General features: G+C 40.8%; 1 protein-coding gene across 4 annotated transcripts in view; it reads right to left on the bottom strand.

Moving 5' to 3' along the window:
* Positions 1-27,064, bottom strand: part of slc8a3 (solute carrier family 8 member 3) — a 109,304-nt gene that overhangs the window by 23,559 nt on the left and 58,681 nt on the right. For 3 of the 4 annotated variants that reach the window (XM_051078144.1, XM_018681669.2, XM_051078143.1), the window contains exon 3: positions 14,093-14,199. The exons of the other annotated variant lie outside the window; for it this stretch is intronic. In XM_051078144.1, coding sequence (XP_050934101.1) covers positions 14,093-14,199 — 107 coding nt within the window. The remainder of the gene's footprint in view (positions 1-14,092; positions 14,200-27,064) is intronic. 4 annotated transcript variants of the gene reach the window in all.

Raw genomic sequence — 27,064 nt, 5'->3', positions numbered from 1 at the left:
ACCATTGTCTTGATTCATGGAAAGTTGGGCAAACAATGTACATAAAGATAAAGATGCGCAACGAGAATATGCGAGCTTATAATCACAATCAGAGATAATTAAAGGGACTGTTCATGCAGTGCTTCCCACAATAACACTGCATCACTGAATTACCATTTAATTGCATGTTGATACAATCAATGCTGCTTTGACAGTTAGCTCAGCGCTAGCAAAGGGGGAAAAACATCCTGTATTTCTTCTCCTTAAAGGAATAACACTGCAAAACAGACATCTGCCTTTTAAAAGAAGTGACAACTAATCTTGCAAAAATGATAACTGCTATTAAAGCAACACACATCACTGACTATTGTTGAGATTAGAAACTATCACAAAAAACACTGTATGCATGTATGCATGCTGCAGCAGAGAAAATGCATAAGTCAGACTACATCTTATTGCTAACCCAAACCTAACATTTTCTGCTGCTGCTGCTGCTCCACATTAAAACACTCAACTGACAAAACATGTGGTGACTTTTATTGTGAAAAGGCCACAGAAAACACAATATATTTGTGACCTCGGTTAGCAGTCACCACAATCGTTCATCAAAAAATGTGTCTACAAAACCAGACACAATTTTTCTTTTTCAGTTTTAAATATTGCAGGGAGTGATGGAACAAGGAGAAACAGCCACAGTGAGCTGTTAGATGAAATCATATTGTAGCTGTTTCATGACATGATGGAGTTTGTTTGGCTGCACTACAAACTGCAGCCCCTCGGTTGCATTTCTGACAAATTATCTGCTTAAGGAGTGTTTAGTTATCTGGGACCTGTGGTATTAAACCACACTTGCTGATAGGACCAGTAACCTTAGGTGTCGCCAAATTAACCAGGACTGAAATCTTAAGGATTACAACTTTAATAACTCATGTTCCCAACTTTTAAATGATCATTTTTCAATCAAAGGAAGTCCAGTAATGTAAAAAGTGCAATAACTCTTCATAACCCTCATTATCATGTCACACCCTGCCTCTGACATTCCTCCTCGTGACCCCCAGAAAGAAGTAGAGCTTTAATGAAGTCAGGGCCTGTGAATGCATGAATAGCGCTGGGCTCCCATTTGAATTAAATCTATTCATCCGTGCCAGTGTGATTTCTCTGTGGTACTGAGGCAACCGAAGGCCCTCTGAGTCGTGACATTTGTGCCATGGCTGGTGGAGCAGGCAGGGAGGTGAACACCCATCTGCCTACATTCCCGAACCGCCAATTCCAAATCCAGTGCAATACGTAGGCTTTGACTGGAATGACAAAGGTAAGAGGTAAAAGAAAAGCATGCAGCATTTGTCAGATGTGTTTGTGACAAGGTCCTTCCTGCAGATATTTACACATTCCCCATTAGGACGAGTAAAAAAGGGGAACACACACCTCCAGATTTCACAATTAAACACATGAGCAAACACAGACTTGCATACACAAACAAACCCGCATCCATATCTGAGACTCACTGAATGAATCGTGCAGGTCAGGTCACCTGTGACACACAGTCCTTGGGGCGTATTTTACGATTACACAATAATCTTTTACTTAAATCCATTTCTTGCATGGGGAATAGCGTCAGTGTCACACCATTCTAATTTGGGAAGTCTCTTGACATATTAAGGTAATCCCTCTCAAATTTCAATATTAATTGTGTCATCTGTATTCAAAGAGAGCCTTGAAAATAAGCCGAGAACGAACCCAGAGACTTTGCTGACAACAGTGAAGGGATTTAACAGATTTTAGACTGGCAGCAAACTTCTAACCCCCGCACCAGGACTGATGCAAGTTCATCGAGGCAGGTGTACAACACACAACACACACACATACACACCCGACAATAAAGACAAGAGAAAACAGTGCATGTTCTTGTTCTCATTTCTCAACTGTCAAGGCGGTGATTTGGAGAAAAACTAAGGCAATGCAACACAATACTCAAAGCACTGAATTACACTTCTATCAAAGCTAATTGACACAATTTTAAAATCTATTTCTGCACCCGAGTGTATTGTATTACCGTTTTATTTCAATGGTGTGTGGTGCAGATTGCATTCACGAGAGTGAACTAAAAGCTTCCTTCCCCACCACAGACCTTTATATGTAATTCCAAAGTGTGTCTCATGATCATTTAATTGAAGGACTGCTCATGTTAATTCATATCTGACACCAATTTGAAACAAGATAATAATCAAAACACAGAACAACAACGATGAGAGACATTAATTTTTGAGCCTGCAGCTGCCTCTAATTTGTTTTAACATTAATTTTATGGTATGTGCATCCGACTGAATTGAGATGTCTGCCCAAAATACTAATCAAGCCTGTTATCTTGTTTGGGTACGTTGTTTTATCTCATTGTTCCCACTGATAACGCTGGCTCTGCCAAGCTGCAGAATGTGCCAAAAAAATTCTGACTTGGATATGCCAAGCAGATATGCAAGAACTTAATCAGATCCTGAGGCAGGAGACCTAAAGGCAGCTTGTATTTGAATGTTTAAAGTAGTTTTACAGTCAACATGACAAAGGGGCTTATTTGCTTACTTGCAGAGAGTTAGATGAGAAGATCAGAGGCACTCATGTCTGGATGGTAAAAATGAAGCAACAGCCAGCAGCCTGTTAGCTTAGCTTAACAAAAAGCCTGAAAACAGATTAAACAAACAATATATAATGTGTTAATTAGTGAGCTTTGGAGGTGCTGGTAGATGGATTTTGGTATCAGAACCTTTCCTGTGGCTGTTTCACATTAGAAGCATTTAACTGGGGAAACATGCTTTTATTGTGAAGCATCTCACAGTTGGCTCTGACCACAACACTTCAGTTGGTGGAAGGATTTAACAAACATGATTAGTTAGCTTTAGAGATACTGGTGGATGGATTTTGTTACCCTTGGACAGAGCCAGGCTAGTTGTTTGCACCTGTTTCTAGTCTTTATGCTAAGCTAACCATTTGCTGGCATTCGCTTCATATTTAATGGACACATATGAACATATAAATCCTGTAACTTAACTTACAGCAGGAAAGCAGACATGTACACTTGAGAATAAAGATGCAGATATGCATCAAAGAAATCTTTCTCTTCTTTTCTTTATCCAGCTTAACAATTTGTATTCAGAAACTTAGTATAGCTCACTAAGCTAACTGGCTGCTGCTTTATATTTACTGTACAAATATGAGAGTGGTATTGATCTTTTCAACTAACTCTCAGCAAGAGAGTGGATAAACACATTTCTCAAAATGTTGAATGTTCAAGGACGTGTTCCATATTAAGATGAAAACATTAGGAAAAATGTCCAAAAAAATGTCACATCTGACTCACATGTGAGGGAAAACAATTATCTGAATACTTTCATTTCCATTACTTAACTTTCCAGGTACATTTTCTAAAAATCCTCAATGTCAATCCACCGTCCCCATCCATCCAGAATCCCTTTTTTTCTGCTCTTCCTAAACTGAGCTGTGGTTACAAAACAGACTGAGGTCTTGGGGTCACGTCCCTGAATCGCCTGCCAACAGGTGGTGAGGTTGCTGCTTCTGCGGGGGAGCGACAGCTGTTCCCCATCGCTCACTCACCAAGGTCTCGCCTCTTCTGCCGCCAGTTCTGAACAAGGCAGAGCTCGACGAGCTCTGGAAAACTGATGGTAAAAGCACCAGGAGACAGCTAAAACGACAGGTATTAGCAGATCAGTGGCTCCTGTGTCATTAGCTGAGGTAATAATGGATTGCTTTGTGGGAGGTTCTATTGTGTAATGATGCATATGATGGCATAAGCCCTCGTTTAACGACATATTAGGCCTGTACTGAACACAATTTAACCGAGACCCACATAAAATGTGTCATTTGATCAGCAAATGACATTTAATCCACAGATCTTCAGATTATCACTTCCTGTCTGTCCTTGTGAGGATTTCTGCAGCTCGCTCTCTGCGTGACTGTACACAACACTCCACATACCTTTCCTCTGGGACGCAGGTAACAGATGTGTCCTCACATGCTGGTATTGATGTGGGAGGTTCCACTGTACAATCAAGTAAGTGGTAGCATAATCCATCCCACACACACACACACACCTTTACAGTACAAATGATTTTGTTTAATCTGACTGAGTCTTAACATGAAAACACAATAAAGCATGAGAGCATCAGAGAAATTTCCACAAAATCTACAGCAGCAGTCAAAACGATGCTGCAGACTAATCCACTGTGTGTTGTGCTACATTACCGCCTCAGCATTTCCACACTGCAAACTAGTTCAACTTAAAATGTAAGTTTCCTGCTGCCTTAAAATGTGAGTTCACTGAACTTAAGTTAGATATTTAGTTCAAAGTTGACTCATGAGTTGTGAAAATATAAACCTAGCTAAATACTGATGTTCATCGTGACTAGTATTGTTTTCATTAATATAAAAGGAAATTACTTAATGACTCTTTAACATGTGTTAAAGACACACAGAAAGAGAAAGCTGGAAAGTCGGCTGATCATATTTCTTTAAACTGTAAAATGATCAGTTGATTGAAATCTCTGAAGTACTTTCATTCACTTCAAATCAAAACATTTCAATATATATTTTTTTAATATTAATTTGATGAAAAAATATTGGTTGATTTCACCGAATCTCTACATGATGTTTTAAAGTGGATACTTCTGGTGCATGTACAGTACACAACCTCCTCCTTGGATCACACTGAAATTGCCAAAACCATCAGCAGCTTCACTCTGACCTGCTGGCACATCCACAGGGAGATCCCCGGTGCCATCTGTAATGGCTGGTGGGGCTGGTGATAAGGAAATGGAGTCTTTATCTCAGCCCAATTAGGCACCTAATTGATTCAATACCAGTCATTTAGAGTTCCTCCAGGCCCAGGATTGAGCACTTCAGCCCTTTGAACAGACGTGAGGTCCCTTGAGGAGAGCAACCAGAGAGAGACTGTGTTCGACCCCCACAAAGACTGGAGATTATAATCTGGAGAGATTTTTTTTTTTTTTTTTTAAATACACCAGAGGTGAAGCTGATAGTCTCACTGATAGCCACTGAGTTTTGTTAGCTGATCAAATAATAATAATCATATTTAGAGCTTTAACAAACACTTATTCTAAAAATGTCTAAAAATGTCCATTACAACTTCTCAGTGGTGAGCAAGACCAAATCTAAAACATATTCAGTTTAAAGTGATATAAAATGGAGAAAACCAGCAAATCCTCAGACTTATTAAATGTTTCTCAGTTGTATTTACAGCACATTTATGGTTCTGCTGTGTTTTATGTGTTCTATCATTTGTGAACAATTTCCTTGAAAAACAGAAATCTGCAATTTGCATAAAAAGTGTTCTGAGAAAGTAAATTTAGTTACTGGAATTAAATATGTAATATATAGTCACAAGCAGAGGAACTGCTGAAAATTACAGTGACTGGAGATCTATTTAAAGCTGTGCTCTCATTAAAAGACTTACTTGGTGATGCTAGAAATTAAATTAATTAATTGAAAGTGAACCAATTGAACACTGTCTCAGTTTTTTTCCTATAATTATAATATCATCAAATGTTACTGTCTTTTCTAGGAACCTTCCTAAGAATTTAGAGAAACACATCAGTTCCTTTGAAATGACTATGTTTACTGACTGCAAATTATCACTGGTGGAAAATAACTAAGTAGATTTACTCAAGTACTGTGCTCCATCTACAGTTCTTTTGTTCAATGTGTCATAAAAATCCATAAAACCAACTAATTAATATAGAAGTTCAGTGTGTATTTTAGGCATCAAGATGAAGTATCATGGCTGTATGTCCATCTACAGAAGTGGCGTTATTTACAGCAGTGGAGGTGGCCTTTCATTTCCCCTGGTGCTAATCCACCACTGCCTCTAGCTCTCACTGCTCTGAGGAGGCAAATAACACTTTTCCTTGACACGGAGACAACGCCGAAAGGTAGAGATTCATTTGAGGTCAAATTCAGGTTGACTGCTAACAAAGAGATGATAAGCTTGACTTTTAAAGCAACACAAAGGGCAGGTTTCATGAAACTCACTGAGTCACAGAGATCCATTCGGCCTGTGACCCCGACAAAGGGAACGTAATGAGCTCTAAGTTCAGGTGTCGCGTGCTCCTGGTTCTATCATGTTGGAAAAGGCAGACATTATTCATAAGCCAATGGGTTGGAGAAGACCGTGTGGAGGCTCACATGAAACCTGGAGTGGTTACTCCAGGTTTCATGTGAGACTCCAGGTTCTGATAGTAAACCATAACCACAGAGGGATGCTGCTTTAATATTTAATCAATGTTTAATACTGAAATATACATGCAAAGCCCTCCTGCTCTACATACTCATACTTCTTCTTGTTCATGCATGCAGCGAGTAAAGTCAATCCCTCCATCGTACACATACACACACATACATAAATCACATGCTGTTAAATATACGCTGTATATCAGAGACATAGAAGAGTGTCTGAATTCATCCTCAAATGCAGAAGTTCACTAACTTTTTGACTCGTGACAAAAAGTGTAAATACAGTTTCTTCTTTCTATCCTTTGAAACATCTCACAAGATTCACAAGATCTCCTCAGGTTTGTCTTGTGACCCCTGGAGGAGTCCTGACCTCCAGGTTGGGAACAAATCCTCAAAAGAATCAGCAGTGCTTCTTGGGATGAACATGGTCTATGTTTCTGTGTTTTACTGAAACAATCCTCTGTCTGTTTAGGCAATTTTTGGTTTCTGGATGGTATCACACATTTAGATTAAAAAAAGTGTGACTGTTGTTAAAACCACAAGAGCCACCACTATTACTACTACCGCTAGCACGACTAATGAAGCTTTTAGTGTAAACTGGGTTGCATTACCCCTCAGTGGTTAGCACTGTCACCAGTTTTCATTTCCTACAAGTGTCAGCTGGGGCCTTTTTTTAAAACATGTTTCACATTCATTTGTTTCCAGCCTCTCCTGTTTCCTCCTGCCACAAAAACAGTTAACTAATGGGAATACTAACACTGCACCTCACTCATGTTAACCTCAGTACAGTAACTCAACCAAACACAACTTACCTTAAACTAATCTGGTTTAACATAACTTCATTTCAAGCTACCTCACCTCCCTCACCATTATTGTGCAGTTAAATCACTGTATTATGTTTTCTGGCTTCGCTATCAATCATGCTAGCTGGATGATATTTAAATTACCTTCACTAATCCTATCCTAATCCTGTTGCATCTCTTTTTATGTTGTTGCCATTTCACTCTGCAGTTTGCCCACATGTCCTGCTACTTCCACAGCTGTCAAACAGATACTAGCCGCTATTACTGCTGCTGCACTACTACTTCTACCTCTGCTGTCACCGGTGTTGCTACTGCTATAAGCACTACCACTAATTCTGCTGCTACTGCACTTGAGTGACGTTTACTACAGCAAAAACTGCAGCCGCTGAGTACCATCAACACCAGCAGCAGAGGTTACTGCTACTACTTTTAGTACAAGTACTACTGCTGCTGCTGCTGCCTCACAAAAGTTAGCCCACATTTCACCGGCACCGTTTTAGCTACCACATATTAGTCTGGCAATTCACTGAGAAAGGAATGAGGCTGGCAGATGGAAGCTGCACCAATCAGTGGGAATGGCTAAAGGTTGAAATGATGATGACTGTGAGCAGCACCATATTTATATTAAATTTTAGGTGAGAAGTGTATTTAATTTGTGTCTCAGGCTGACTGAAGGCTGGTCTAATTTCCCGCAAAGTAATTCTGACCCAGACATACCTATTGAACACCTATTTTTATTCAATGTGAAGATGTTCTACAGTATAATGAAGACATAATCTAAATTATTTCATATTCTTACAGTGTGTTTTCAGTAATGTCTTAAGTGGTCCATTCAAACTTCATCTGTCCTGGCTGTGGTGTTAACGAAGGACTTCAGAGTTGCTTTGGTTTTAGCATTGCTCCATAATATGACTCACAGTTCATTTGGAAGTAATGAATATGTGTGTGTGTGTGTGTGTGTGTGGTGTGTGTGTGTGTGTGTGTGTGTGTGTGTGTGTGTGACAGAGAGGACTGGGAGAAGGACCTGGCCAAGCTCAAACAATAGCATGTGAAGTGCCCTTAGATGCCACGAGAGCTCACTCTGAGCGAGAAGGCTGATGGGTGGCACATTTCCACACGCTAGGCATGATTTGAATGGGAAGTGGCAGGGTGGGAGATGGATTACCGCGGGGGGAAAGGGGCATTAATCCTACAGCCACGCACACACACGCGTGCACGCAGACACAAACACACTGACACATGCAAGACGCACGCACCTGATAGTATAATATCTCCATCACGTACACAGAAACACTCCTCCTCATTCAGTTTTACGCGCACATGGGAGAAACACACTCAGGACCACAAGCCCATGCAACACAATGTGACACACCACCGTATATGAATGATGATGATGCCAGCGACTGCTTTGTAGCACACTTTTTGCAGTGTCATTTGAAGGTCCTGCGCTTCTGAGCAATACTCTCCACCCCCCACCACACATCCTCTCCTCTCATCTACTGATTTTTTTAGACACTTTAGAGCAGATTTTTCTCTCCTCTGTCCTTTCCTTCTTCTCTCTATTTCTCAATCTGTCCATTCTTTTGTGTGTCCCCTCTTCAGAACTTGCTGTAACAATCTTTAGAATCAGGAAGATGCTGATCATTTATTTAGTGTGTCTTATTCGATTTAATATCCATTACTCTTAACATAACAAATTAGAAAGATGTAAGATCATAGTGATCATGATGGTTCAATTCCTAGGTCAACTTTTTATGATTCTGTTTTCCAGATTATTACATATAAGCTGTGATCAGTCAGTGCAACAGTACAATAACACAATATTCATTGATCTCTGTGCAAGGTAATTTTGCCTCTGCCCAACAGAGAGGTCAGAGGTCACAGTCAGATACAAAGCAACACCCCTGCAGGGCAAAGCGACTTGACTGAGGGCACTTCAGCAGGAAAGATACTTGCTGACATACTATCATGAACTCTGATTCTGTGGTTCAAGGATCATCTCTCACTCTGCCACCCTGTATTAAATATATGTACAGAATGTTACGGCCTCTCGTCTCGTGATATAACAAATCATTTATGAGGTCCTTGTGTCCTTGTGTTATTTGTGTCAGAATATAGGACCAATCTAAACAGCTAAACTAAAAACAGCCACACATACAGTTTATGTTGGTTGACACCATAATGGCAAAGTCTGGTTTGTTTGCAGTCAAACTGCCGCATAGTGAGAAATCAGAGGCTGTAAATAAAAAAGACTCAGTCTCACAAGCAGCTTCTCCACTGGACTAAGTTTAACAATCTCTTATTTCAGCAACGACAGGGATTTTTGTTGCAAAAAATCAAATGAAATTCCTCTTACTTTGGCTGATGGTCTTCCCCCTGTCTGCTTCTTTCTTTTGAACTTACAGCACTTCTCTAGTTATCAATTAAATATATGAATATGAGCATCAATCCAGATTTGATGTTGTGCTCAGTTCAGTTGTCATACTGTGCCTTCCAAGCACGAGTAACTACTCACTATCAGATGTCAACACCAGTCTTCAATTCACAAAATTCTCTGCTTCAGTTGTATTTGTTAAATTTTGGCTTAGATTACATTCTCACTCCATAATAAACTGCAGCTCAATTTGCTTGGAAAAGACCTGCAAGGTTTATTTATTTATTTATGTTAATACCTTTTCCATTAGCTTCTGCCACAGCAGTTTTTAATCATCCTTGGGTCCACACATAAAAAAAAAACATTAACACAATCAGGAAAGCAAGTTTTAAAAGAAAAAAATAGATAAAACAAAGCAGCTGTTACTGAATAATATCTATAATGGTTCAAATGTCCACATATAATATGAACAAAACAATACAGCTACATTTAACTACAGAACTAACTATTCAATCATATAGTTGGCTTTAGGTGCATCTGCAAGAGCACTGGTTCTTGCTGTTTGGTAACTTATCTTATACTACAGAGGCCCAGTACATAACTGTATATATATTTATGCTCACACCCAATGGGACATGTATGCATATGTTTGAATTGAGCTGAAAAAGATTTAGTTATTCCTAAAAATATAGGTTTCCTCTGGCTGATGTCGGGTAAATTTGAATGCAGTTGTTGTCCAAATAAAGTAACATGAATAATGTTTCACACTTTAAATAAAAACGACAGCACCCCAGTCACCTAAATTAAATCCTAAATTGTCCTCAACATCTTCGGAAGTGACTCTCATTCTGACTCTGTGGCGTCGTGCTGTCGCAGCAGTGGCAGCAGCAGTCGAGTGGCTCGTCTGGCCACCTCACCAGAGGTGCTAATGGTATTGACCACCTCAGTATAAGTTAGAGAAGGGCATAGCTGGAGCCGGCAGTAAACAACTCCAGACTGACAGGTCAGGGTGACTGTTGGCTTGATTGCTTTCATTACTCACACACTGTCCAAAGTCAGACCTGCCAGCCTGGGACTCACATCTGCCAGATTCTGCTAACAGCATCTCAGCGTATGAGCAAATCTAGAAATGTCTCAACGAGTGATGTAACCACCAGTAATAAATAAAAAGATCAGAGTGTTAAGATGAGATCTGACAATTATTTTTGTGTTCCTACTTTGATCATCCATAATGGTGAGATAATAGGTAAAGGAACAAGAGTTATGTTTTTGTTTTTTTTTTTGATCCAAAGTAACGTTGGTGGAAAGGCTGCATGGAAAATAGAACAAGGCTGTTGCATATGAAAAAACAAAGACTCTCATAGAATATTCATCAATTCTGCTCCTCCACTCTGGCTTTAATAAGGAGAAAAACAAACCCAATCAGCCCCACATCAGCGGTTATGAACAACAATATAATCGCCACATTATATATGAAAAGTGAGAAATTATCATATCATTCACATCACTGCGATCCTGCAGCACCTACTGCGGCAACAGGAGAATATATGTAACCCCTCTGTTAAACACTGGCTTGTGTTTTCTCTAATTTCAAATCAGAGCGATTTCATCAGCACGAGCACATTCATAAAAGATGATCCTGCATGGGAAATAATACAGAAAAGCTTTTTCATTACCTCCCCATCATATATAGATCAAACATTTATTACCCTTGATCAAACATTCATTACCTCCTGCATTTTTAAAAAAAAGTAAGTAGATGTATCTCATATTACTCATTGTCAACACTGTCTGCACTTTCATTAGCGGCACAGTTGTGTTGTCATCTTCCTAGTATCAGAAGGAGCAACATTTTAATCAGTTTGTGTAATAAATATAAACAAATATGTCAACAGGGAAGTGTTGCAGAGGTGCACCACCGTGCTACACTCCATGATGACAGATAAAGTAAAAGAAAACAGCCTTGACTGTATATTATACGTGCTAAATATAAAATAACAGGATGCTCTGAGCTCCTGGTGACAGAAGAAAACACAAAGGGTTTCACTTTCTTTCCCCTGTTAGCATATGATCCAAACAAAGCAGCTGTTGTGATCTCTTCAGACTAAACCTGGCCATTGGCATGAGCCTTCCCTAACTCCACCTGTCGCTACCTATCCACATCTCCCCCTCCGTCTGAGCAGATATCTCTCTCTTCCTCCACTTCCCCTACACCTATTCTGTCTGCTACAATCCTGACTCGTGTTCGCTGCAGTGAATTTAACAATCCTGCTGCAGAAACCTCGACGGCTACAAGAAGTGAAGGACATACATGAAGAATGGAGTGTGTGTATGTGTTTTTTTTTTTCCGTTTGCACCTGTGATTGTGCCACATTTTGATTGGACTAAAAATATTTCTGGAGCATCTTTGGGGCTACTGAGGAGAGACTGCAGGGCTAATTAACCAGTAACCACTGTCCATATGTCCTGGCAAGAGTAGAATGATGAGGAAAATATCCTTTTCTGAGTATTCAGAAAACACTGAGCTTATGGCTGTGTCTGAAATCACTGTCTCTTTCACTACTCTATAGCGAACAGTAAATCAAGATCCCAGACACTCAAATGTTTATCTGTGACATAGCAACTTGCAATATTGAAGAAACCAAAAGCTACTGGTCATACCAGACCAGGTAAGAATTAAACAGCAAAATCCATGTGTGTGTTTTATTGAGCAACTGTGCATTTTATAAATTATAGATACAACTCTTTATTCCCATTTTTTTTTTTTACTTCTTTCAAAAGTTACATCATCTTTAAAGGAGCTATTTGTAAGTTTTTTTCTGTGCTGCTGAATGTGGTTTTTTGACAGGAGTGTGTGGTGGTGAATCCGCTGTTGTTGTGTTTACAATACAAGAGGTTAGAATTCATCCTCTGAACAGCACTACTTCTTCAGAGCAGACTGGACACTACAGTGAGTCGCTACTGGAAAATGATGAGATAGACTAGGCTAGCTGATTAGCACAAATTTGAGAAGAAGAAAAAGAAGTGATAGAACTAGAAGCAAAACACTGCTGTTGCTTTCCACTACTGGAGACAGCTCTTGGTGAGTAAAGGAATAAAGTTTGATGCTGAACTCCCAACATTTCTTCTAGACTGGTAAATAAACAGCTGTTAATGCTAATGTTAGCTATGCAGCAATAGCAAGAGTCTGTTTAAATAGAGACTCGGGTTAAGATCAGAATTAAATTTAGGTTTAGCTCACGTTAGTATTAAGGCTGCAGTTAGTTACTAGGGTGTGAACGCACAATACTTAATGAGGATGCTAACAGTATATTAATACAGATCATATATTTGTGAATTTATTTATAAGTATAAGTACATCTGCATTTGTTGACATTAGATTTTACATTTCAGGCATTTAGCTCGGATTATATTTGGAGAGTACAACAGCAAATGTCTTAAATTCATGGTTCAGTGACATTATAAGCAGCCAAATGAGATGTGTGACAGGCAGCTTGGGTGTGTGTTTATCAGCATGTGTGTGGGTAAAACCTGCGCCAACACAGAGCAGGAATAAAAAAAAACACAAGAAGCATCAGAGAGCAGCGGAGGAGTGTTTGGAGTGATGCAGCTGTCACTCATAAAGATCTGCATAGTAACTCTGAGAACACAGGGAGCCGGCACCGCTCAGACAGCGCTGCCAGACCCAATAACGTAAACATAATGAGCTGTAGTGTTTGGAGGCAACAGCCAAGTGTTAGATTCTGCACCCTCCGCACCAGCTTGTGAGCCTCTCCCGTCCCCTGGCCCTGAGCAGTGGTTAGATAACACTGCATTAGATAACCGTGCACGAATCTTAAGAAAATGCCTGTTGGCTTCTTTCAGCAGACATTACCAACGACGAGCTGGGAACAAGACCACAAACAAAACTTATGATGAAAACTTGCTTTGATTTGAATTCTTCTACATCCTACTTCTATTTTTTATATTCACCTTGCTGCAAAAAAAGCCTAAAGACAAGCTTGTTGTGCAGAGGAATACAATCTTGCAGTGAGTAACATGGCCCCTGCCAAAGAATACATGACCTCAATATGAGCTGCACATCAGATACTATCAGAAAAAAGAAGTTGTTTAGGCTCCTGAAGTTTGACTTTTATACAAACGATACATTCAAACAGTTCTGAGAAATATACCATCTACAAAACACAAATCAATAATCTCATTTTGCAATTTGGTTGCATTTTTCACACAAGTGTATATTTAAAAATAGCTACTAGACTCTGCATTTAGGTAACACGTGTCTTTACATAATAATGGCTACCTGCTCCGTGGAGATTGTAAATTATAGCAGCTCCTAGACTCCCTGTTCTCTTTTTATGCAGATGACGGCGCCGTCTGGGGAGACTGTCATGATGATGGGAATGATTTTGCAGGAGTTTTAGATGTAATATGAAAGCAAGGCATTGAGACAGAGGGTTCTCAGGTGCACAGCGGTGTAAAAATAGAGGGTGAAAAGGGCACCCATTAGGGCACCAGAGTGAAAGTTCAGGTAAAGGAAGTGGACAGAGAAGAGACAAAGATGCCTGGGGAGAGGATGGAGGCCACAAACAGTGAAAGAAAAGACACTGACAAAGTGTGAGAGCGAGAGACAGAGAGAAAGAAAGCGATAAAAGACAAAGAAATAGGTTTGGTACTACACCTTTCTGCAGACTCATGTCTACCATGCGAGGCTCGGCCAGCTCCAGGAAGAAGTTCTTGTTTTTCTCATACTCTTCATCGTCAATAATTTTCACGTGAATAAGTTTGCTGCAAGAGGGAGAATAAAAGGGGAGGAAAAAAAGGAAGGGGCGTGAAAGGAAAGGGACAGAGAAGGACAGAGAAGGGGAAGAGAAGAAGAGAAAGGTTAATTTGCAATGGAGGGACTCAGGAAGTGCACTGTAAGTAGGATTAATAATCAGCATGGACGAAAGGTTAGGAGGTGAAAGGTCAGCTTGCCGTGGACCGGCCTGTCCGTCAGCGGCTGGACTTGACACACTGACGGGTTCCAGTGAGCTCGCTGGCTGCCACGGGTGTCATGACAACCACATTTATCACGGCGTCTGATACAAGTGGAACGGAGGGTGAGAAGTACTCCATAGCATGGCGGATAAAAGAACACGATGAACTGAAAACAGCAGCATGTAATCAATCAGGTTGTAAAATGTGTAAACGGACATTTCACAAGGGCAAAAAGGTGAGCGAACGATAAATGAAAGAAATTGTCGCTATCTAAATCGATTTTTATGGCTCGATGTTTCAGTCAGAACACTTTCAATGAGACGGCTGGCTGGACACTGCGAGGACTCCCCCCGCCTCTGCAGGCACAGACCAGGCAGATAAGAAAGAAGCAGCTTATTGCTGAGTTTATTGCTCCGGTTTGAGGAGAACACCCCTTTAATGAAGTCAAATGTCTGGAGGGGTGAGGCTCTTTCCTTGAAAAAGAGCTGCGTCTGACATCATCACACAGAAACAGCTCAATATGGCACCTCAGCCCCAGCGGCGTTCTCGCCACTGATCGCCCTAATTGATCTTTTTAAAGAGTTATTGACGAGTGCCATGCAGTTAAGTGGTCAGTAGGTACCCAGATGTCTCTGCGCCTTGCCATATCACAGCGGGAACTCCTCGAGGAATAGCTGTGCTTGAATTCAATTGGACTCATGCAAACGCCTCATCACACAACCTGCACATCATGCGGATCACGCCGCCTGATGCTGGAGAGTGGAAACAAACCGACAACGCTGGAGACGAGTCATGACACTCGCTGCATCCGCTCTCTTAGGCCTCAGAAAGCATTCCCCTGCAAGAGGCAGACAAGTCAACAATAGTCGACAGCGGCGCAGCTAGCCCTGAAATAGGGATGACATACTTTATTATGAGTCTGACATCTCACAGGAAGACGCTTTCCCTCTTCATCCGAGCAAAAATACAATTTTTACGCATGTTATTTGAGAGCGTTTGGAAAGCAGGGGTTCAGGCTAATAAGATAAGTGGCACAGCAGCATTCATTATGGATAGCTGCTCATGTATCATGTATCGAGTCAAAAAGCAGCTCGTTCCCTGACATCCTGCTGATGTACTTCTAGCACCGTGACATATAGCGCGGCTTGTGTCAGTCAGAGACACTGACACACACTTCCGCACACACACACATCCACAAAAGCACAAATTCAGTCTCTCAGACACCCACACAAACAGATATTTATACACAGACACTCATGCTGCGCGTACCATGTATATAAATGTATTAATCCGAGCATCTCCAGAGGAATTAAAATGTATTCCTATTGCTGCTGTAATGCAAAGCTAAATCCCTTTCTCTGGCTGTATATATATCTATTGGCTGTGAATCCTGCCCTGCCGAGGGGGGAGACTACTATCTAAGATCCTGTTGGTGCACTACACACAGCAGAACAATCCATCTCTTTTTCTCTCTCTTCACATCCCACCGGCAGGGCTTTCCTCAGATTGCAAGGCGAGATGTCTGCAGTGCCGCCGCCTGGAAAACTACCTCGCTTTTCATCAGGAATGAGAAGAGGAAACACCGGAGTCTAATGGACAAGTGGGATCTGGCAAAACACACACACACACACACACACACAATGTCTGGCTGTAGCAGGGAATTGCGGTCTTGCCTGACATGCATGTAGGCACAGAGAAGCCGCAAATGCAGCCTCACATGATTACTGTATGACCATGTTCACATGCAAAATGCAGTCATACACTTAACTGCATGGCTGATTAACCTGCTAACATGGCCTACAGGGGGAAAAAATGAGCTGCTGGACCCCTGCTCCTTCCCCCTTTCTGTGCAGTATATACAGTTTTTTAATGAAAGAATACACCCTGATGTCAGACTTAATGTGTAGTGATTTGATGAAGCACATTAATTCAGGCGTATGGAAAAATTTTAGGCCACTTTAGGGAAGCACAACAAACTAAATACAACACTGATATATTATCACCTTATAACTGACATGAGGCAGTGTTAGCATTCAGTTGGATTTGTGTCTCTAGATTCTCCTTTCAGCTCTGATTTGGGCTCTATCACCTTCTCAGGGAAATATCTGATTCTCTACGATGTCTGTGTCTGCTGTTTGGACTGAACCAAAACATTAAACTTAAAAACACTAAAATGCTCCATAGAGCAGAGTTGGGTAATAATTCTCTTTGAGTTTCACATTATACCTAATAACTTCATCCATTGTTAATATGAAAATATTGATTAAAGCAGTTTTAAGATGGGGCTTTAGATCGTGTAATAAAGCAGAACTCACCTCAAGGCTCTTATCATGTCAATTAATATTGTATTTTGGTCGTATGCTGTAAATTTCCAAACAGATTTTCAATAAAATTAGCACAAACTAGTTGACACACCGAATAAACCTGGAGCTTCTGAGTCCCTTGGAGGACCCGGGGGCAGTTGCCTGCTTTGACTGCTTGGTAATCTAACATAATTTAGAAACAATATCTTAGAGCAGATCAACATTTTGGAAAAATCTGATGTCATTAAAGTCCAATTAGATTTGATTCTCTGCCAGAGTTTGGTTAGGCGGCTCTAATTTGACAAGGGACTGATGGAAGTCAATAAAAACAATCATGTAATACTCAACAGCCATGTTTGTATCATGGAAACATTCGAGCAGCTGCACAGTTTACCAAAGAATATTACACCTTTGTGTTATATTTCTCTGGAGCTTGACAACATAAATTAACTTGTCACCAACATTTTACACTGGTGTACATGCAATTAGTTCCCAATGATATACAGTACAGAGTGCTAGTGGAGCTCAGTGTTTCCGTGATTTTAACAACTTGACACAAACGCTTATTTTATTTAAATCTGACACAGAGAAATTTGATTTGCTTTGCATTTGAGTACATGCGTGTTAAAATGAAAATGCTGTGCAGTCCAGAGAAACTGTACCAGCTGTGTCCAATGAGTGTGACTGTATGGACACTTCAAAGTCATTGCTTTGAGCCTTTATGTCATTGTAGTGAATATTCCCACACGACATAAAGACAGCCATAGCTAAAGTTTCATTCATAAAGAAAAGGATGATACTGTAATACTAACTGTGACATGAAGGGAGCAGACAGGACTTCTACCACATCCTTACACACACAGCAGCAGGTTATATACTGTTATTTGTTAAGTACGGTCATATTTTACAAAGTTGACCCCTTTTTCTGATTCATCTCGGACAATAATTACAGCCCTGGCACACAGACAACTGCCAAAAAGTGCTGTCCATACACACAGAGACACACACTTTCACTTATGACATGGACGTATCCACAAACACACACTCACAACCACACACATGGAGCAGTGCATGAGAAACATTAAGCAACATTTGCATTTGTCTGTGACAATCATCAATAATTCATCCACCTATCCCAACATCTGGCGTGAGCCACTGTGGAAGCTGCAAAGAGCCACTCTGAACGAAGGGAGAGGGAGAGTGTGTGTGTGTGTGTGTGTGTGTGTGTGTGTGTGTGTGTGTAGGGTGATAGGGATACAATCAAACACCTGGTGTGCACACAAACACAAATCAGAGCGTGGTGTTTACAGGGACTGTCCTGCTGTCGGTGCAGTGGCGTAATATGAATGGTTTCACTGTTGTGTGTTGACAGAAAAGACACAGAGGATGTGACATTGCTCACATATATATATATATACACACTGACTCACAGGCATACGCATGCATGCTCACATGTCTCCACTGAACTCTTTTTATTTACGGTGTCTTGATGAAACATTCTTTTTACTGCTGTGTCTGAGCTGCTGTGATATTGGATCTGTCAGGGGTGTAACGCTCGCTTTCAGGGGCCAGGGGGCCGGGGGTAAAACATGAATAAAGCCTCTGTGTGGGGCCAAAGAGATGGAGGAGGAGCAACACACAGCATTAATTTGTCATGAGCCTTCTCTAATCTGTTGTTTTAGCTGAATTAGTAACACATTGGGACATTGCTTCAGCAGAGATGACGAACAGAAGCATTACAGTAGGTGGAGAAAGAGGTAATTTATCATGTAAGGACAGCATGAAATGGCATCTTTACTTCTCTTATATCATCAGATATGATGATAAAACTTTATTGATAGCATACAGGGAAACTGAAATGTCAGAGAAAGATACCAAGCATAAAAGAGTAACTGCAGTATATTATATAACACTATACACACTGGATTATAAACATCTATTATAGGTACTAACGAAGCATGAAAGCAAATAGAATTATTGACTTACATGATGTAAATCCTGCTAAAAAACTGGATGCTGTGGTGGCACATAAATGATCATTCTAAACAATAAACCCATAAACCATCAGCTAAGGAGAAGAAGAGACTGTTGTTTCATGTGATAGAGACGGCTTGATTCAATTTAATGATCACACCCGAGCCGGTTTAAATATTTACTTCTTTCAGGAAGTGACAGTTTTTGTAGGAACTCAAAGTGTTGATTTCATGGTGACTTTATAGCTCCACGTGATAACATGTTATAGTCACAACAGTCTAGAAAGAAGGGACAGCAGGAATTAGTAGCTGCAGTCTGTTGCACTTTTGATGCCATAAGATAGTAAACATGCATGTGCTGCCAGGTGCTTGCAGATCATTTCACTGTGAAAATATCTTCAAAGTAATAGTTTGACATTGAGAAATACACGTATTTGCTTTCTTGCAGAGTTAGGTGTTAAAATCGATACCGCTCTGAAGCCAGGAGGCTGTTAGCTTAGCATAGAGACTGGCAGAAGCTAGAAAGTTCTGCCAGTCTCTTTGGACAGACTCTCTCTAAGTCTGTCCAAAGTTCAAAATATACCAACCAGCACCAGCAAAGTTCACTAATTAACTTGTATTTTGTTTATTTGATTCACACACAAGCAGAAATGTAAAACTTGCATTTTTTATGTGGTTTTATGGAGAGTTATCTGCTGTAACTACTGAACTTTGGACAGAGCCAGGCTAGCTGTTTCCCCCATGCTTCCAGGCTTTACACTAAGCTGTGCAAACCATATTATCTCCCGCCTTCAGCTCTGTACTTAACACACAGACTCTTGGCCGGCAAGTCAATAAGCATTTTTCCCAGAATGTCCAACTGTTCCTTTTTGGATTTAAGTTTTCAAAGCATAAGTCCCATTAATTGTTGCAGAGAGGACGTTGCATCTCTTCTCTGTTCTTCCTCTCTTTGCTTTGAAGGATAACATTAATATGAGCCAGTAAAAAAATGTGAAATTCGAGGTGATAATCTAACATAAAGTTAAAACCATACTCTTCTCTCCCTTTGTGCTGTGAGAGTAAATGACAGAAAAATCCCACAAAATCCAACCTGCAGCAAAGTAAGAAGCAAGTACAATGAAGTCTTCTCACAAGTGTTCTCATCTGTTAAACTGAATTACGCTAATGTGTCAAAATGAACGTGATAATGATTTATTGATGCTAACATGCTAGACATAGCTTAGAGTATTAGTGTGGGAAGTGCCACTGGGTAACGACGGGCGATTAGAGGGTTCACACCTCCGCTGCACTGGGCTGCCTGCAGCCGGCGGCCTCTGCCTTCCCCGAGCCCAGATCAGACGGAGGAGGGAAAAGAAGTGATGAAAACAGTGAAGGGAGCGAGACATGAAAGTGGAGGTGGTGCAGGGAGCCAGAGAGAAAGAGAGAGATGGAGAGGCAGATGCAGAGTGTCTTTCTCCCTCTGTTCTGTGGCCAAAAACCACACTGCGGCTGAAATTTGCTTTAGCTGCCCACCTCCTCTCCACTTCCCCATGCCTCTTCTTCGACAGCAGATTTACTGTCTTGGTCTTCTCTCTGGCTCTCATTCCACAAACACTAAATAATATAACCGCTCCAAGTGTGAAACCACCGTGGTGGTGTAACACATCAGAGGAAGTGATATGTGATACGTGCGATATCCAATCTCCACTTCCACTTTTGTCTCATCTGTCGGTGCAGACTGAACCCTCAAATCGCTCTGCTTTTACTCTGCAAAGTCGGAAGATTTTCACAAAAACTCAGAGGGCTCAGGTACTCCAGGCTAGAGCGGGAGCAGCAGCTAAAAGTGCTGCAATTAAATACGACCTTTCTTTTCTCTCTCCCTGGTCTTCTGTATAAAACACCTGCCGCCACCGACCCTGGCCCTGGGCTTTCTGGTTTGAACTGAACACAACCTTTCCGAATTCTCTTGAAAGTTTCCTCTGCCTCCATCTCTTCCCTTAATCTACTGAGTGCTTTTCAGTCGCTTTTCACCCTCACGCAAGACTGCATTTAAACACTGCTGGAGCACGTGTGGAGGGACTGAGGCATGGTTTTTAAACAGCACACATTACTTCCGCTTCACTGCAGTGTGGAGGCTTTGATGGTGGCAGGATTACAAGGAGTTCTGTTCCTAAAAAGTTTTAGTAGAAAACATAATCTGCATCTTGTTGGAAGTAAATCAACCCGAACAGAAGAGGCCTGGAAATGAATTATAGAAAAGTAAAACATGAAACAATACTAAGCATGATCAAAAAACAGCCTGCGCCATTTCAGCCCCTCCAGACCACAGGAACGCCTCCACTCAAAATCCCAAATAAAGTCAAGCCAATAAAGAGGACAAGGAGAAAAAAAAGGGGCCCCAGTGCCTCATGGGAAATCAGTGCCTTAATTAAGCAGGCCTGGTTTCTGTCACCAAGTGTAGGGATTATGGGCCTCGCTCATTATAGTCCTGATTATTGCTTTACCCCAGCAATCACAGAAAAAAGCCAGTAAACACATTTGTCAATGATTTCTTGCCAATCTGATGACAAACTCACATCAGATTTAATATTCCACTCCCACAAGACCTATATACCCCTCCTCCCCCTCATCCACGTCTCCTCTCTCTCCACTTTACTTCTTTTCATCCAGTGAGGCAAACAAATCAAAGCATACTTGACCAGCTAACAAAGAGCTAAAAGTTTTATAAACAAGAAGTAAAATCCGCCTTGAAATGGCGTCCGAGCCGCTGACGTTGGACATCAATATTACATAAACCAAACAGAAATGAGGCACGCGATCACACAAAACTCTCCACTTGGCGACTTGCAAATTCGCTGGCCAAGCTGGAGCTAGATGCAATAGCTATGATTGCAAGTTGTTCAAGGGAAAAGCATGAGAGTTAGCGCAGCGGTGCCAGATGCTGTTTGAATAATACATGTCTGCCAAAGTGAGTCTCAGTTTGGACACTCAATCCAGAAAAAGAGAGAGAGAGAGCACCATGTTTCCCAAATCTACCAATACACAAGATGCCATGTAAGTGTCCCTTGTTATGTTCAATCACACTGAGGCGACGGGATGGCCTTGTACAGAAAGAGACAGTCATTCATCCAGAGGACCCAAATTCAAGCCCTCATTTTGGCAAGCATCGTCCCTGCTGGAGTGTCCCTGAGCAGCTCATGAAGGGTGCGATCACACTGGAAGCAATTTTAGATGCAGTTTTTTTTTTTTTTTTTGTTTTGTTTTTAACAGGGAGATTGATCTATGTTCTGTCTATGTACCTAGAGTTTGAGGAAATGCATCAATTCACAATCATTTCTGTATTGTTTTTTTCTGTCAGATCAGGCGACTGATGGGACTTATATGATAATATTCATTAGTCATTAGTGACATTAACTTAATTAATTTAACTCCATAAAATTGATTTCATGGCTTCAGTTGGTATGATCCAAAAAGAAAACAGCAGGCACAGAGTTCATTTAAATTCCTTTTAACATTTTAATTATATAATTGTAATGTTTACAAATTGGAGTGATTAATCTGCAGATTATTTAATATTTTAATGTTCATAGACTAATTTTTCAGTTAAACCACTCCCTGTAGGTTTGTGCTTTCAAAAAGTTACTAAACCAAAGTCAAGCCAACTTTTCAACAAAAATACCAAGTGATATATTTTTATGACAAGTAATATGTCACTGTAGATATATTTCTTTAAAAATAATGAAGCACAAAGAAAATAGAGCACTTTAACAAAAATAAAAGACTGCATTTAGACAGTACTGAAATGATTAGGTGAACAATTTGTTCAACTGATTAATCATCATCATTATCATTTTCTTGTAAATTAAGTATCTTTGGGTTTGGAACTGATGGTCCAACCCCATCGACATGACAAGGCAGGAAAATAGTTCTGATTCACTGACATTTTTGTTTTTACTTCCAATGCCAACATTTTCTGTATTCCTGCTTTCAATATAATATCAGTATGGTACAGTTAAAGGATAACTGGGCCTTATTTTCCCATGTTTTTGGGAAGCATAGCTGCTGTAATGTGATGCAATGGACAACTGTCCACCTCACAGTATGTTCACTAAAGTGCTTGTTTTCACCACTGACAGGCTCAGATTGTTAAGTGTCTGTCAACATTATGGATAGGATTCCTACAAAGATAGAGCTTTTTATTAAGGAAGATAAGATGCTCTTAGTTTAACCAGAAACATCGCTCTACATCGGTACCAGAGTCCAAAGTCGTTTTACTTGAGTTGCTGGAATACTGCTGCAATGATCTGTGCAAAAATACCTGAGTTATTCTTTAAGATTAGGCCAGTGACTGTGGTTATGGTGAATAAAATATGGTTAAAATCCAGATAATACAAAAGGAAAATTCAACTGCAGGTCAACTCTGCAAGAAAGCCAGACGTGCTGCTCCTTATCCACCACCACACCCTTTCTTACCTTGTGATGTACAGAAGCTGCAACATGGACGTAATACCTAGGGGATACTGGGCTGTTTGGTCGGACAAAACAAATTATTTAAAGTGGACTCTGTGAAACTGTGATCTGCATTTTTGACTATTTTCTGACAAATTAACAGATAATGAAAATAATCATTAGAAGCAGCTCTGTGCTGTGCTGGATTCACTCCCTCAGCTGTGCCTCTGCCCTTGGCTTCATTCTGCCAAAAAAAAAAATCTGCCATAAATACAGCCGGCTGGCTTCAAAACAACCAGTTAGAAACCAGTGGTTGGTGTCACGTTCACCACATCCACTATTATTTACTGTCAATGGCTTCAACAAAAAGATGCAGCGTGTTCAGCCTTTAGCCGGAGCAATCGACCCCAAAATCACTACGAGCTTAAGGGACACACAGCTGTATTTGACTCTGGAGGAAGGGTGAGGGGTCAAAGCAACAGACTGATCAATAAAGTAATATATGACTTCACAATATCAGTCAGAGGACATGGGCATTGGATGTCTCATCAGTGGGAGATACACACATAAACATGCAGATACACACAACCAGATGGAAAGGTGAAGCCTGGCAGTGAAGTGCGTGCTCCTGCTACTGACGACGTGTAACTCATGATGAGAGCTCGCAGTGAGAACCCAGCCAGGTTTATTAATACCTCCGCAAAGAGGAATCATGGGTAGTCACGAAGCTGGACTCGGAGTCACAGTATCCGAATTCCACAGCAGGACTGCAGCTGTCCCTCCTCAGCCCTCTCACCTTCTTCAACACAGCCTCGTGGTCTTACATGACCTGCATCCATCTCCGTGGGAACAGTAAATCTCTCATTTAACTTACCTAGTGGGCAGCTGGTCAGATTACAGTGTGTGTTAGATTTCAGAGAGGGGGAGCATGATTGAATGTGCCCTCAGTGACAAGATACCTCTCTGATCCCGTGGATCTCTCACATTCTCAGGTCTAGGACTCAAATGTCTAAAGCACCCCAACCCGCTCCCATTTGCTGCTCTCGCTCTTACTTGTTGTCATGGATACAAAACCCCTTTCACCAGCTCTTTTTCAGCTCTTTTCTAAATGCGACACATGACACACGACCACTTTCCGTAAAACTTCAACCTTTTCCATTTATTTCTATTCATTCGGCTGCACCGAGCTAAAACAGCACAATGAAACTGTCCCTGGAGGGAATAAAGAGTCCTAACAGGTTTACCTCTGTCTGCTGACACACAGTCTATTACTTCATCCGTGTGCTTCTCTGACATGCACACACAAACACACACAAAACTCAGCAGCTGATGCATGCTGCAGGTGGAGGAAGGGACGACCGGGAGATCACACAGACACAGCTCGCTTCCTGTGTCCTGTCAGATTACACACTGTTACTCCAGCCCTTAAACCCATTGTCCAAAGACGCCAATAACAATAGAGAAAGGCTACATATGCCACCTTTGTGCTGCAACCGTAACTCTCTCCTTTTACAGCAGGGACTTCCCTTTCACTCCAAAGATGGATAACATAGTTAACAACAAAGGGATGCTGAGGATAAAGCCCTCTAGGCCCTGCAGAGGACTGTCACCAACAATGACAAGTACACATCCTGCTCTGGATCAGCTCAACCATGTTCAACAGTGATCACAACACCCAACTGGTTTGCTGTTTGTTTGTGTTTTGTTATAACCAATACTAATTAATTGATCGGTTTATTCACAGAGAACAAAAACCTATATATTTGTAGATGCCACCTTGAGCTCTGGGATGATAGATGATTTCCTGCTGTTTTTTTTAGATGAAAAAAGTTGCAGCTTTAAAGGTACCCTCTAGAGTTGTGTGACTAGTAACACTATGGAGCAATATTTCCATGAATAGGTTCCTGTTTTGCACATGCACAAACATGCAATACACATTTCTGCCAGTGCTTTAACATCATTTCACTAAGTGACAGGTGGCGGGAAGACGTCGCAAAACACAGCAGCAGCAACAAAGGGCAAGGAAGAAGACTGAAGGCAAGTAAACACGGATATATATACAAGCTTTGCAAATGTTTTATGAGGAAGAAAATATATTCAGCACCTCGAGGATAAACACAGAATCACTGAACGTAAACATAAACTCTCTCTTTTCAAGAAAACGTCACAGTGCACCTTTAATTTAGTTTTTTCAAAACCTTAAATAACAAGGGAGTTGACAAAGGGCATTTTCATTTACATCCCTGGACGATCTGTTAAAATACTTGTTCGATAAAACATTCTTGATAAAATATGGAGCAGAAAATGCACTGGGTTTTTTTTGTGAATTTATAAACAGAGATTCTTTTAATTTCCTTGGAAGTTTTGTTTGCAAGTAAACAGAAAAATGATGTCCAATTTGAAGCTGGAACGACAATCAGTTAATCAATCTACAAAAATTAATCAATAATAGTTTTAGTAATTTTTTAAGTTAAAATATCAAACATTTGCTTTTTCCAGCATTTAAGAAGTTGATGGGGATTTTTGATAGTAAATATAATAGTAAATTTAATATCTTTAGGACATCATCATGGGCTTTACAACAGGAGATTTATTTTTATTTATTTAGAATCTATTAATGGAGTAAATAAATAAATAAATATATGATGAAAAGCTCTCCCCCACTTATGTGTGATTACTTAAACTCAAATTCTGAAACTCATCACCTGTTCCTGGCAAATTCCTTCCATCTGAAATGAAGCGGGCTGAAACATGAAATAACAATAATTTTCCAAAACAATTCGAACATGAAGGCCAGTGCAAGAATTCTGGACACGTGGCAGAAAAACAGAAAGCTCTGAGAAACCAGGAATACTAAAGACATGAGGGATACTGTTGAGAATAAAATGTACTTTCTGGAGAGGTGAGAGACTGTCACTGATCTAAACAGAGGCTTGGCTATGGGAGGAGGAGTGCAGTTGGTTGGTTTCACTTGTCATGCACCCTTGCAACACTGTCTCCATAAAAACATGCTGACTGCCAGTGCTGAAGGAGAAAAAGACAAAAGGAGAAGATGAAAAAAGGGAGAGGACACTCAAAGGTAAGGGAGAGGACGGGAGAGCAATTGAAAAAACAGACAGCCCTGCTCCATATTTTCTGAGCCAAGAGCTCGGCGAGCAGGAGGAGGGAGAAAAAAGTGAGCTATATTTTTTTTGGATGTTTGGAGCGAGCCCAAAGGTCCTCCTCTACAAGGACACAATGCAATAAAACACTCAAAGATGAAGTGTCTGATAGGGGGCGACAAGGGAGGGAGAGGAGGAAGAGAGGGAAGTAATAGAGGATGCAGTCAGGCCTCCGAAATGAAAGCTAGAGCAGCAGCCTGGTGGGGGTGAAGGAGATGGTTGGGCTGAGGGCAAGACATGCACGAGGGCTATTTTGGGTGTTGGGCGTGGGTCTGTGACAGCTTAGAGAGCCGGAGCCGGCCAAGTCAAACCGCCTGCAGCCAAATGACAAACACCATCATATATGAATGACTTGGGAGAACGACAAGCTTCCCTTTGCATCAGGAAAGAGTAAATCTTAGAAATGTAGTGCACTGAAATAATAAAGTGTAACCCTTCTCGTCATTTATAGAAACAAGGCAAACTGTTGAAGCTCCAGAAACAGAAAGCTGGCTGTCAGTGTCATGCTGTACAGGGACTGTAGGTTGTTCATGACACCAGTGGATTTAAAACCCTCTCTGGGTGGGGATTTTCCTTTTTTCACATCTAAACATTTGTTGTCCTTCGTTCCACTTCAAAGCATCAGTTCACATTTTGGGACATACCGTGCATCTAGTTTGTTAATACGCATGTATGTGAAGACTAAAGTGTAAATATGACACATTGGTGTTATGTGCTGGACGCCAAAGCGAGATACAGTATAATGTGTTAACAAGATTAGTGAGCTTTAGAGGTGCTCATAGGCAGATTTTGTTACTTCTGGGCAGAG

Source organism: Lates calcarifer, linkage group LG19 (genome assembly GCF_001640805.2).
Source record: "Lates calcarifer isolate ASB-BC8 linkage group LG19, TLL_Latcal_v3, whole genome shotgun sequence".
Taxonomy (NCBI): domain Eukaryota; kingdom Metazoa; phylum Chordata; class Actinopteri; family Centropomidae; genus Lates; species Lates calcarifer.
Note: the sequence above shows the minus strand (reverse complement) of the source record. Positions and strands in the feature narration are given on the sequence as shown.